The sequence below is a fragment of the Hippopotamus amphibius genome, chromosome 3 (genome assembly GCF_030028045.1).
Source record: "Hippopotamus amphibius kiboko isolate mHipAmp2 chromosome 3, mHipAmp2.hap2, whole genome shotgun sequence".
Taxonomy (NCBI): Eukaryota; Metazoa; Chordata; class Mammalia; order Artiodactyla; family Hippopotamidae; genus Hippopotamus; species Hippopotamus amphibius.
Window position 1 is genome coordinate 142555772 of NC_080188.1, and position 13195 is coordinate 142568966.

Here is a 13195-nt window from a genome sequence, read left to right on the forward strand (position 1 = left end):
GGGATGCCCAGAAAGGCCTGAATGTCGTCTGTTTTAATGACGGTCTGGTTCCTACCAGGTGGTGTATGAAATCAGGCCGGGAAAGCTCCTCTACGTAGATTTCTGTCCCTACCAACCAGGGGCTTCTTCCCCAGGGCCAGCGCTTAAAACTCTCACTGCCAAATTTCTCTGCAAGCTCGTATTCTCAGTGTGTCAAAGAGTCTCTAGTTTGGTTTATATAAAGATCTAGTTGACCCAAAAGGGTGTCTCTGAGATCTGATAAACACCACATCTTTTAAACTCTTCCTTATAGTGTTTTATTGTTGGCAGTGCACTTAAACTCCTAAGCCTTGTTACCCTCAGCTTTAACATGGAGATGGTAGTAGAGATGTTGTGAGAAATAAATGAAATGATGAACCTGCAGCTTTTAGCACAGCAGCTGATACATAGGAAGGCCTCATAAGTAATGGCTATTGCCCAAGTTCCCCTAGCATTCAAGTGTCAGAAACTGGTAGCCCTGGCTAATGGGTAAGGAAATAGGGATATGATCAGTTCATGTAACTGAGAAGTGCAAGGCAGGTGTGGCTTCAGGTACAGTTTGATCCAGGGACTCAAGTGATGATACCAGGGACTGGTTTCTCTCTCTCCAGCTCTCAGCCCCTCTTATTCTGAGTTGGCTGCAAGATTGCTTCAGCAACAGTAGACCGTACATCATTGTAGAGCCAATGCAGTAGAAGAGGGAACATGTCCACTCTCCCCCAAGCCCCAAGAAAGGTCTTCTTATACCTCCCTGGCTCTGGCTGGGTTACAGCACCTTCCCTGAGCCAGGAAATGTACAGCCTGGATTGCTACAGTTCCACCTCTGGAACTGGGGGCAGGGTCAGTGCCACCCAAACATCAGAGGCAGGGAGGAGGCAGGGGGACCTGCTTCTCAGAGGGTCATCGGTGGCGCCAGAAGGGAAGCAATGGTTGCTGAGTGGAAAACTCCAGCGAACCCACAGCACCCACCCAACCAAAGGAGCAAAGGGATTATTTAACTTCCTTTGGCTGCTGACCAGCTGATTAGGGAGGGATGTGCCTCCACTTTCCACCTGGTTTCGTGAGCACATAGGGGCCTCAGAGAGCTCTTCACACAGTATCGTTGCTCAGTGTTAGCAGGGCAATCCAGTTCGGGAACTATGAGGGCACCACATAGTCTGCAGAATTCAGCGCTCACAGTGAACTTCAGTAACACTTTTAATAGACCTGCCAATTAATAAACATAAACCCAGCAATGGAAATCAAATTCATCTGAGGCTATTTCCTATTATTGTCATGGGAAATTGCAGGAAAGTGCACATTCCTTAAGAATGGAGTAAACTTCCTCGTCATCCCAGAGGGCCTCCCCCGCCTGTTAGTCAGGCCTTTTATCTCATGGCAAACATGACTGCTCCCAGCAACCAGCATGCTTCTGACCACCTGAAATGGGGTGTGTGCTTTATACACATGCTCTCATTACACCTCACACTTACCCACGTGTCACGGAGGAGGACACCGAGGCTAAGGGAAGGCCAGGATGCCAGACCAGCCACCCATCTGACTGTCCCCATCCTTGACTCCCCGTGCATGGTATCCACACACGCCCCCCCCCCCCCCCAGAGGTGTTCTGTCCTCTCCCACCCTCAGGGAGACAGCCCAGCCCAGGGTGCCTTCTTGGACCTGGGCTCTTGCATTTGCATCCATGGGGCTGCCTGCCAATCTCCTCCCTCACCTCTGCATCCTTCTCCCAGGAGAAGATGCATGACTTTCAACCCCTTCCCATCCATCCCTACATTTTTCTTCCTCTCACTCAGACTCACCTCTAAACCCTGTTCTCAGGAGCCTCTGCTGCCGACTTAGAGTCCTGACTCCACACACACTCACTGCCAAGGGCTTCCAGTGGACCAGGCACGGAGCCAGCTGTGAGGACTCAGTCCAGCCGTCAGAGGGTTCTGGGTCCTTCGGGGAATGCATTCTCCCATCTCCAGCCAACTACTATCACAACAAAAACATTTCTCCCTCAGCGTTCCCTCGAAGCATCACCCCAGCCCTCCTTCATACCCCTCACGTGAGGACCAGCTAAAACATCTGTGCCGGGCTCGCGTCAGGCTTCAGGCACCAGAGGTGGGGACGAGACGTTTAACGTCCTCCCGGCGCTGAGACCCCTCTGATGAGAGCTCCTTGCACCGTATTCACAGGCGACTGCTGGCTGCTGGCGGCCATTGCCTCCCTCACCTTGAACGAAGAGGTCCTGGCTCGCGTTGTGCCCCTGGACCAGAGCTTCCAGGAGAACTACGCGGGGATCTTCCACTTCCAGGTAACTTAATAGTTGGCTCAAGCTTCTCCTCAACAGATCCTGGGGGCCAGGAGCAAGTTCTGGGGGCTCGGAGTGGGTCCTGGAAGCTGGGAACAGGGCCTGAGGGCTGGGAGCAGGGGCTGGGGGCAGGAACAGGACTCTCCTACGAAGGACACTGAGAGACAGCAGGAAGCTCCCTGGCCTGCCTCTGGCCTGGGACCCTGGAAGGACAGCGATGGGGAGGAGGTCGATAGGGCAGGGTACTCAGGAAGTGATTCCCAAGTTTTGTTTTTTTTTTAAGTTTATTATTTGGGGTCTGAGACAAAATGTTAAGGAACTGCTCACTGTCCTCCTTTTGTGCTGGTAGATAAGAAATAGTATTTTTAAACTGGAGGGGCGGGTGTGGCCTCGGAGAGAAGGGCAAGCACCTCTGGGCTCAGTGGGAACCTGCAGGAGGAGGGCCAGAAGGAGCGCCTCCTCCCGGGATGGGCTCCTGGAACCTACACCAAGGGGCCGGGGTGGGGAGGAGCCGGATGTGGCTGCGGCTCGGTGAGCCCCACACTGCCACCTGCTCCTCCTCCGGGCCACCCCTTTCCCTCGTTCGCCCCACAGTTCTGGCAGTACGGCGAGTGGGTGGAGGTGGTGGTGGACGACAGGCTGCCCACCAAGGACGGGGAGCTGCTCTTCGTGCACTCGGCAGAGGGCAGCGAGTTCTGGAGCGCCCTGCTGGAGAAGGCCTACGCCAAGTAAGTGCCGTGCCCCTCCCCTGGCAGCTGGCCCGCAGCGGCCCCGCACTCCGGAAAAAAACAGATCAAGGATTATTTTGAATAGAAGTTGTGTTCTACAGAAGGACTGCTTTGGACAAAATTGGGCCCTAAATTCAAGGAGATAATACTTACAGCTATGGCCATTTTTAACCAAATGCACAGGAACAAGCCGTGGTACTGATTGTGCTGGCCTTGAGCAGGACCTCTACTTTGCTGGCAGGTCACGTTACATTTTTGTCAGCTAAATACAGCAAAGAGTTTTTGCCAGTGGGCAAAACTATCTATTGCAGAGGTATGAAAATCATGGAAACTTGCCCAGAATACATAATACACTGATCAGAAATGGTCTCCCCATCCCTCCCAGCCACATCCCCGCAGCCTGCCCGGCGTCAAGCTTGTCCAGCACTCAGCATTTGCCCGTTCTCAGCAGGACGCCCACAGCGGCCGCCCTCCAGAATGGCCTGGTCCTGGTCCTGCTGCCTGGGCTCCCTCTGGGGAAACGGCTCTCAGACATCAGGAGGATTTCTGTCCCTTCCAGCCCCTGCCAGGGAGGAGGGCCAGGAGTCACACACCCAGCTGTGAGAATGTGGGGCCTGAGAGGCTGCTAAGTCTTACGTGCTAATCGTGGAGTGAGGGAAGCCGCAGGGCACCAGTGTCGCCATCTGGAGCGACCAGCCGCTCCTAACACAGCGCAGGGAAGCTGTTTTCATTACTGAGCTGTTGTCTTCGTTTAAGCTATAAATGCCAAACAGCCAATTTAGCAGACCTCCCCTTTCCTGCCAGGATGTAGAAAGAATCAATACAGGAGGTTAGGCCAGATAAACACCGAGCTCCTTCTGACTCTAAGGTTCTATGAGACTTTTCCAAAAACTTCACAAAGTACCAGTCAGTGGTAACCGTGGGGACAGCCACTTGCCCTCATGGGCACCCCAAGTTGGAGACAAACCAAGGAGAAACCGAGTATCCAATAAAGGAGGCATCAAGGGGGGGACGCTTTGAGAAGTGGAGGCATCAGTACTGGGTAGCAGTGGCGTCTGTCCCCTTCCCGCAGGGTCAATGGGTGTTATGAAGCGCTCTCAGGGGGTGCCACCACTGAGGGCTTCGAGGACTTCACCGGAGGCATCGCCGAGTGGTACGAGTTAAGGAAGGCCCCTCCCAATCTGTTCAGGATCATCCAGAAGGCTCTGCAAAAAGGCTCTCTGCTTGGCTGCTCCATCGATGTAAGTCCAGCCCTCCCTCCCTGGCCCCACCCCCACCTGCTCTAGCCGAAGCGAGCCTCCAACAGGGACCAAAGACACTCACTGCCCTTATTCCCCACATGATAAGCCCATCCTTTGTCCACCATATTGCACATCACCTGGAGCCCAGGGGTAGCTAGGCAACAGCTGGGCTGGCTGGGGTACAACTGGTGGGGCAATGGTGATGCCAGTCTTTCCTTCTCCAGCCCACTCACAACCCTCAGCCTCATGTGACGCACCACCCCAGACCACATGCTCCCCGAGAGCCCCCTGCCCTCTGCTGGGCCCGAGGGCAAGACTGCTCCAGACACCTTCTGCTCCACCTGCAGGGCCGGTGCCCGGAGCCCAGCAGCCTTCCCTCCACTGCCGCAGGGTTAAGGGGACTGTGGGAAGACTTCAGGAGGCCTGGGAAGGAGTCATTCCTTCATACTGGTCTTGCTAGCAAGCCTCGCCAGTGAAGGAAGGGGGGCACCACGAGCTGTCCCCAAGGAGCCTCCAGGCTTTGCCTGTGCCCCATGCCCGAGCCCTGTCCTAGCCAGGAGCTGGTCCCCTTAGGGACAGGGATAAAAAATCTGGCTCTTGGGGCCCAAGTCTCTGTCTGACCCTAGGCAGGGATTCTCACTCTCTGCAGACCATGTTGAGGCAGAGACCCTTTCTACTAGTAGCCTTTCTCCTTGACCCAGACAAAAATAACCTCCATCAGAACAGATGGGGAAAGGAATGGCTGGGGAAGTCCTAATAGAACAGAAGCCAATTCTGAAGCCAGGCAGAAACAAAGGGCAGCCCTAGTGTAAACCCCGCAGCAGGCCAGGCAGCCCTCACAGTTTCAGGGGACTCAGTGCACCTGGGCCACCGGATGCAGTCCACGCGTGTGTCCTGAGCCCCCTCTCCTTGGTGTGCCGTTTCCCGCAGGCATTTGTGACTGCGCGGAGCACACACATGAGTGCAATGCCCAGCGCCCAGAGGGCTGCTCTGCTTCAGCCTGCTGCCTGGCTGTAAATAGAGGGTCGGCACCTGAAAGCAGCGCCGAGAGGGCCTCCAGGCAGGAGCAGGGCAGCTCTCCGCCCTCTGCCCAGCCCAGGCCCTGCCGCAGGACCCAAGCCAGCGAGCGAGGGAGGGAGGCAGGAGGCGGGATGCTGCGGCCGGGCTGATTCTCGCGTGTTTACAGATCACCAGCGCTGCGGACTCGGAGGCCATCACCTTCCAGAAGCTGGTGAAGGGGCACGCGTACTCGGTCACCGGCGCCGAGGAGGTAACGCCGGGCAGGCATTCTCAGGGGTCTTTCTTTCCCTCACACGATGGCGAAAGCACAGTTTTCCCTGCTTGCCGAGGGTGGGGCCCGCGTTCCCCGGTGCTCTCCCAGCAGGCCCGGCAGTGCTCAAGTTCAGGGGCGGCCCTCCCCAGCCCCTTCCGCCCGCGCGCTGCCCTCTGCTGGCCGCCCGTCGCTCCAGGCGCTGTGCCACTGAGTTCCAGAATGGCCTCGCGCTTCTGGACCAGCTAAAGATAATACCGCAACCCTGCACCTGTGTATTTGTTCCATCCTCTTTAAAGTGCTTTCACATTTGATCTCACAACAGCATTGGTGCCCCAGTTAGTATTCAGACCTGACTCTGCCTCTTGCTAGCTGCGTGGCCTGGGCAGTTATTTAAACTCTCTTCTGCCCGCTAGTTTCCTCAAATTTAAATTAGAAACAACAGTAGTAATATCTGTTGTGGTTATTAAGGTGATTCAAACAAGTCAATATATGTAAAGTGGTCAGAATATGTAAAGCACTCAGACTGTACCTGAAACATTGTGTATAAGCAGGTCCCTGTCTTTGACTTTGCTGCTGTTATTACCATAAATATTAAGTAGCCACTTTCACTATTAATTACAAAAGCCAGGCTAGATCCCAGGTCTTCTGACACGTCCAGCGTTCTCTCTCTCTTTTTTTAACCTTGAATCTTTGTTTTATTCAACCCCCCCACACTTTTTTATTTTGAAAAATTTCAAGTCTGCAGAAAAGTTGAAAGAATCGTATAATAAACATCCAAATGCAATTTCCCTAGATTCAACAATGGTTAGGATTTTCCATATCTGTTTGCCTCTCTATGTATGTGTACTTCCTCTCTGAGCCACTTGGAAGTAAACTGCAGATGTCACAACAGATCCTTTGCTCCTGGATACTTCAGCATTTATCTCTTGCCCATAAGGACACTCTCTTACATAATCCCAGTACTGTTTTCATGCTAAAGAAATAAACATTAATTCAATAATGTGACCTAATATGTACTCTATATAAACATTTTCCCGATTACTCCAAGATGTCCTTTATCATACCCTCAGCCCCCCAGTCCAGGGCTGAGTCAAGGGTCATACACTGCATTTGCTTGTCATCACCAGTGCTCATTTGATGGAGCTCCTGTGACAAAAGTACATCCAATCATAGTTACACTGAGGGTCAGAGGTGACATGCCAACGCAGAGTCCAAAATAAGCACATTTGTGCCTTAGGCTCATGACTGAGGTTAAAGAGCCCTGATCCTCTGAGGGCCAGACCCTGGGAGCTACCAAAGCTGAGCAGCAGCAAGGGTCTGGGAGTCAAGCCCCTCTCCCTTTTGTGATCCCCTTATAACGTGGACTTGACACCTCTGCCCCCAGCTCATGGAGAAGGGGGCTTTGGGCCAGAGATCCTCCAGGCCTGGCTTGAACTCAATGGTCCCCCCTTCTCCTTCACCCACCCCTCCTGCAGGTGGAAAGTAGAGGAAGCCTGCAGAAGCTGATCCGTATCCGGAATCCCTGGGGAGAGGTGGAGTGGACCGGGCAGTGGAACGACAAGTGAGAAGGGCAGGGTTGGGGGCCTGGAGGGGGTGCTCTGCCTAGGAGGTTCTGGAGAGCTGAGCAGAGAGGGCACGGTGGCTGTGCTGCCCTGAGAGCTCAGGCCACCCCGAGTGGGACCCGTGGGGCTGGTGGCCCCTGTGGACTCTTAACCAGCACACTCCAGCCCTCTGGGTGCCTTTACAAGGCCCAGCCTCCTGGGATGCTCATCCTTTCACCACCTCATGATTCATCCCTTCCCTAGCTCAGAGTCACTCTGCTATAGGATCTTCAGGGAAAAAATACACCCTTCCTCCCTCAAGCACTTGTCCTAGCCCAAGGATGTAAACGTTGTGCCTAAGACTAGAGAGAAGTCCCTCTGTTGATGTCCAGGGTTCCTGGTCGGCCTGTTAGACCTTCAACTCTGGGGTGAAATCTCCTGTGAGCCCCACTCGTGGTCTTCCTCTTCTCCCATCTCCCCGTCCTCCTCCACAGCCCAGCACCTGCAGTCCTTCCACCTTTTCCCTGGCGGCCTCCGCCATGGCAGAGAGAAGCCCACCAGGGCCTGCAGGTCAGCTGCAGAGGCCAGGATGAGCACCTCTCATCCCCCCATCGCATTTCCAGTCACCCCTTAAAAGAGCTGCCAGGCCATGTCAGTTTGGGCCACTGATGCTACTTCATGTCTCTCTGATGGGCTGTGTTCATTTTCTGGAATCTTTCTTGCCACCATCTTCCAGGATAATGTATCCTCTCACCTTGCTGCCCAGCACCTCTCAGCCACCTGTGTGTTACTTCCCTCCCTTACTGGGGTCTGGGCCCTCAGGTGAGAGAGTGTGTCCCCGGTCCTCAACGTTGGGTCATCTTGGGGAGAAGTCATCGCCCCACACTAGTTTCTAATGCCTCTCCCATTGCTTGGTTTTCCAGCTGCCCAAACTGGAACACTATCGACCCAGATGAGAGGGAAAGGCTGACCAGACGGCATGAAGACGGGGAATTCTGGTAAGATTCTTAGGCTGTAAGGAAAGAGGTGTCCGATCTTAACTAGAACATGAGTGAGATTATCATGTTAAGGGCACGGGGGCGTGGGATCCTGGTTTGGTTGTTGTTTTAAATTCACTATAAGACCTTGAACAAAAAAATTCTTGAACCTAATGAATTTGTCCATCTCAACAATGGGGTTTCAAAGCTGAGCAGCTTAGCAGAGAAGGCTAAGAATTCCTGCAGGCGTGTTCAGTTCCCAAGAGAAAAGAGGGGAAAATTCCTAGAGATTCATCCCGAGACCTCAAGAAACAGGTCCCCTGGAGAGTAGCAGTGGGCCCACGCGGCTGTGTCTGTGCCACTCTGGGACCACCTACATCTGTACAGTACTGGCATTTTACCAGATGAACACCCATATTTTGTCTCATTTGGTACGCATGGCCCCCATTTTTACCGATGAGAGTTCTGAGTTTCATAGAGACTTAAGTAACTTGCTCAAGGTCACCTGGCTAGAGGGTGGCAGTGCCAGTGGACCTGGTGGCCATGTGGCCCTGAGGTGCTGTCTCCTAGCAGCTCTGCGTGGCCCTGACTGGCTGCTAGTCTGGCCTTGGGTGGAAGGTCCAGGCTTATCAGTGTGTCCTCTGGTAACGTGGGTGCCGTGTCTCTGCTTTTGCAGGATGTCTTTCAATGACTTCCTGAGGCACTATTCCCGCCTGGAGATCTGCAACCTGACCCCTGACACGCTCACCAGTGACACCTACAAGAAATGGAAACTCACCAAGATGGATGGGAACTGGCGGCGGGGCTCCACCGCGGGCGGCTGCAGGAACTACCCGAGTGAGCCCCTCCCCCACTGCCCTACCCTGGTGTGCTGCACCCCATCCTGGCCGCTCCTACCCACAGGGGCCCTCTGCCTCTTCTCCCTGAGTATCCATCTCAACACCCGTCTCTGTCTCCTCAGCCCCTTACCTTCTGCGCTCACTTGCCTCCCTGCGCAGGCAGAACCCAAGTCGTGCTGTCTCTGTGATTCCTCTCCAGGCCCTAGATTCCCTGATGTCATGGCCTCGCCCACTGAGGCAGCACTAATCCCACTTCATACCCATGGGCTACTTTATCCACGAAGCCCAAGCAGCCTAGCCCAAGCAGGGGGACCTCACCACTGGGCCTCTGCACATCCAGGCCCTGGTTGTTGCCGGGCAACCCTCTTGTGCCCAGTGTACTCAGCGTATGTTGATGGGGCCCTGCTCAGACGCGGGCGGGAGTCCTCCTCTGGTTTATCCTTTGTTGATTCCCCTGACTCTTCTGCCTCAATGGCCCAGTCCTCCTCTGCCCTCCCCCCTCAGAAATCGTCTCATGGTGACACTTGCCAATTAGGGAGCATACATTGTGTGCTAGGAACTGTGCTAAGTGACATTAATATGTTACTCCATTTAATTCTCACAACAGCCTTCCAAGCCAGGCACTTTATTATCCTCTCCATCTTTAAGATGAGGGAACTGTGGCTTGGAGGGGTTCATGACCCGCCCAAGGCCGCACAGCCTTGACCTGCCTTCGGAGTTGAGCCCAGGCAGTCTGACGGTGGAGTCAGTCTTCAAGTTCTGCGGTGGCAAGTCCTGGTCATATACTGATTCTCTGCTACAGATGAGGAAACCAAGGCTCTGAGTGGCACACTTGGGCCACAGAGCAAGTGGTCAGCCTGGGACTAGCTGATTGGTGCCTCTAGCTCTGGTGCTTTTAATCCTTCACCTCATGTATCCAACCAGCAAACAAGTTCCAGAGGTGCTGGGACAGTCCCCTGCCTCAGTCTCCTACCCACTAGATCAGGGGTCGGCAGACTCTCTCTCAAGGGCCAGATAGTAGACGCTTTCGGCTCTGTGGGCCATCCAGTCTCTGGCAACTGTTCAGCTGTTGCTGTAGCCGGAAGGCAGCCATACTTAAATGAATAGATGTGGCTGTGTTCTAATAAAACTTTATTTGTAAAAGCAGGCAGCCAGCAGCCCATAGAGCCGTAGTTTGCCAAGCCCTGCACTAGACGATACCTTTATTTCCACAATTAGAATGTTATTAGGTAAAGGAAGGCTATCATATTAATTATCCTTAAAACGAATGAATCTCAGCTCCTTGCTGCAAACAGGTTTGAAAGTGGGGAGGGCAGAGACATTGTGGGAGTGAGCAAGGGGACAGGCCCTGGAGGATGGGGACACAAAGCAAGAGGCTGAGGCTGCGCATGGGATGTTCCTGGCCCCTGGGTTCATTGCTGGGGGTGTGAAGCTAGTCCCCAGGTCTCCCCAGCCAGGCCAGCCCAGCCATCTCTGATCCCCAAGTTACAGCCTGGTGGGGGCAGGTACCAGGAGGGGTGCCACAGCTGAGCCAAAGGAGATCTGGGCCTCAGCTCTGACCACTCTGTTCCAGGGTGAGGAAGGCCCTCCAGGCCCAGCCAGCCTGAGGGCGAGCGAGAACTGCAAAGGGGGGTTTCTAGTTTAGGTTCCCATGAGGTTCAGACGGGCCCCCAGCCCTCCGCTGCTCGTGGCCCACCGGGACGGGCTGCTATCCAGCCCTGGCCTCTGGTTCCTCTGCCCCGCCGCCTCCCGCCATTTCCCCTCTCCCAGCACCCTCCACCCCCCGAGGCCAGGGTGGCCTCAGCACCTCCTCCCCCCATGCACACCTGCTCGGGCTGGGCTCCTGTGTCCGGGTGACTGACCGCAGCCCCTCTCTGGCTGCAGATACTTTCTGGATGAACCCTCAGTACCTGGTCAAGCTGGAGGAGGAGGACGAGGACCAGGAGGACGGGGAGAGCGGCTGCACCTTCCTGGTGGGCCTCATCCAGAAGCACCGGCGGCGGCAGAGGAAGATGGGCGAGGACATGCACACCATTGGCTTCGGCATCTACGAGGTAAGGGGGCCTCCACCGGGCTGGGGCTCCGCCTTCTCTTCCTCCTTAGCTCGTCTCAGCCCCTGCGATGAAGGCCACCCCCGGAGGCAGACCTGGAGGTGGGACCCCAGGCTGGGAGCTCGGCCAAGGAAGGGCAAAGCCACGGGCTGGGCCAGTCTTCGGAGATGTCATGCAGGGAGGTCCCTGCTGTTGGTCTGTGTCACCGGGAGCCCTGCTTCCCCTGCAGCCGGCTTCCGGCGAGTCCCAGTTTTTCAGATGGCCTCCGTGTCCCTTCTCACATCCCCCAGGCCTGGAACTCTGGTTGGCCACCGATCTCTAAAGATCAGAGCAGAAGTAAACTGGGGACAGAGCATGCTGGGCACGTCAGGAGCCACTGTGAGGGCAGGAACGGAGGCAGCAGAGCCCACAGAGCGGCTGGCCTGCTGGCGGAGCGCTCGGGATAGGGGAGCAGTTGGTCATGTGCTCCCACCAGGGCCTGGGTGGCTGGAGCCCACCCCACCCCCAAACACAGGCACTCTCACTGCCCGCACGTTCTTTCATCCCGAACCAAATTAAAGCAAAGCCCAGCCCAGCCACAGCCACGTTATTGCCACCTCTGCCCCCGGGGCTGGGATGGAGAAAACTGACCCAACACACTGGGCCCGGTCCCCTCCCCACTCTGCTCTCCAGCCCAGAGAAGAGCTTCTCCTGGCCTGGGGTGAGCAGTGGGAGAAGAGGGGTGCAGGGAAGGCTTCAGAGCCACTGAAGTGTGATGGGTGTGATGGGTGGGCCCCAGGGATGTGCTGGAGCTGGCCCACTCTTCCCGACCCCACATTCAGCGAGGTCATGTTGGCAGCCTGAAAATGATCCTGGTGGGGAGGGGGCATTATTTACACTGTAGAAATTATTAAGTAGTGCAAATCAGGGCTCCCACCATACCCCAAGGGCCAGGCTCCCAGCACAGCACGTAGGAGTCAGACACGGTGTCGGGGAGAAGGCTTTCTGCTCGCTTCGCTCATCAGGGCAGCGTGGCTGCCGCCCATGGGGCAACCACCTACCTGCTCCCCCACCAACAGGTGGAGTTGGGCAAACGGCATCATTTCTAAAAATGCACATAATTCCAAGCTTCTCAGGCTCTGAAAGAGGAACTGAGGACTTCAGATCTGGGACAAAATAGCCGCAAGAAAAACACAGACTGAATTGTGACCCACAGCCCAGCCCACCCCCACCACCTCACAGGCTTAGAAATCCAGCCATGGGCTTTCAGAGCTGAGAAGGACCTGTGTGATCATTTGGTCCCATTTTAGAGATAAGGAAACTGAGGCCAGAGAAGGGAAGTGACTTGCTTGAGGAAATACAGCTGGATGTGGCTGACAGAAGCGTAGAACCCACACTTGCCGCCTGCTTTGTGCTGCCTCCTCCAGCAGCATGGCCCTGCTTTCCCTGGGGGTGGAAGCAGGGTGTGGGTTTTGCTACAGGCAGCTGGTGACCTTAGACAGGTCAGACAAGTCACTTCACAGCTCCAGGCCTCGATTTCTTGCTCTGTAAGTTAGGAATGATGCCAAGGGCTGATTCACATTATTACTGGGTCATAAGATTTTTTTTTTATGTGGGAATGCGTTAAGTTCCTTGGAAAATAATTACCGTGTTGACTTAGTTACTATTGCTAAAGCTGCAGCAAAAGGGGGGTAGCAAAGGAGACCATGTCAGTGGTGGTATTTCTTTACGGAGCTCTTCCAGAGTCTGAATGATGTGTTCTCCTTTACTTGCAGGTTCCAGAGGAGGTACGTCTGGCATGCTTCAGCCCCCGTCCCTGGGGACTCAAGTTCACCAACAAGGAAACGGCTTAGACTGCTGGCTCAGGGGTCTTGTGAAGCCTGGGCGGGGGCTAGTGGCCGTGAAGGATGGGTCCCTAGCCCCTCTGGGCCCCCGTGAAGTTGCTCAGGTCCTAGATCCCAAGGTCTGAGCGCAGGGTGAGGCGTCAGGGGCAGTCCCGTGGGGCAGGCTGTCTGCCCGGGGCTGGCAGATCCACGCACGTTTAGTCCCGGCTGGCGGATCCAGGGGCCTGGGGCTGCAGGAGGCTCTTCGCAGAGTCCTGTAGTGTTCCTAAAACAGGCCTGGAGAGAAACGGTGGGCCTTGCAGGTGGTGTTATAAGAAGATGAGGGAGCACAGAAATGAGACTGCATTCCCAGCCCCAGCTCTGCCATTTGCAGGCTGTGTGACCTTGGACAGTTAACATGTCCTCTCTGGA

The 13195-nt window shown here is 55.1% G+C and overlaps 1 protein-coding gene across 2 annotated transcripts in view; it reads left to right on the top strand.

Moving 5' to 3' along the window:
* Positions 1 to 13195, top strand: part of CAPN2 (calpain 2) — a 51631-nt gene that overhangs the window by 25280 nt on the left and 13156 nt on the right. For both annotated transcript variants that reach the window (XM_057726158.1, XM_057726157.1), the window contains exons 3-11: positions 2196 to 2314; positions 2906 to 3039; positions 4112 to 4280; positions 5467 to 5550; positions 7029 to 7114; positions 8018 to 8092; positions 8748 to 8908; positions 10795 to 10964; positions 12716 to 12727. In XM_057726158.1, coding sequence (XP_057582141.1) covers positions 2196 to 2314; positions 2906 to 3039; positions 4112 to 4280; positions 5467 to 5550; positions 7029 to 7114; positions 8018 to 8092; positions 8748 to 8908; positions 10795 to 10964; positions 12716 to 12727 — 1010 coding nt within the window. The remainder of the gene's footprint in view (positions 1 to 2195; positions 2315 to 2905; positions 3040 to 4111; positions 4281 to 5466; positions 5551 to 7028; positions 7115 to 8017; positions 8093 to 8747; positions 8909 to 10794; positions 10965 to 12715; positions 12728 to 13195) is intronic.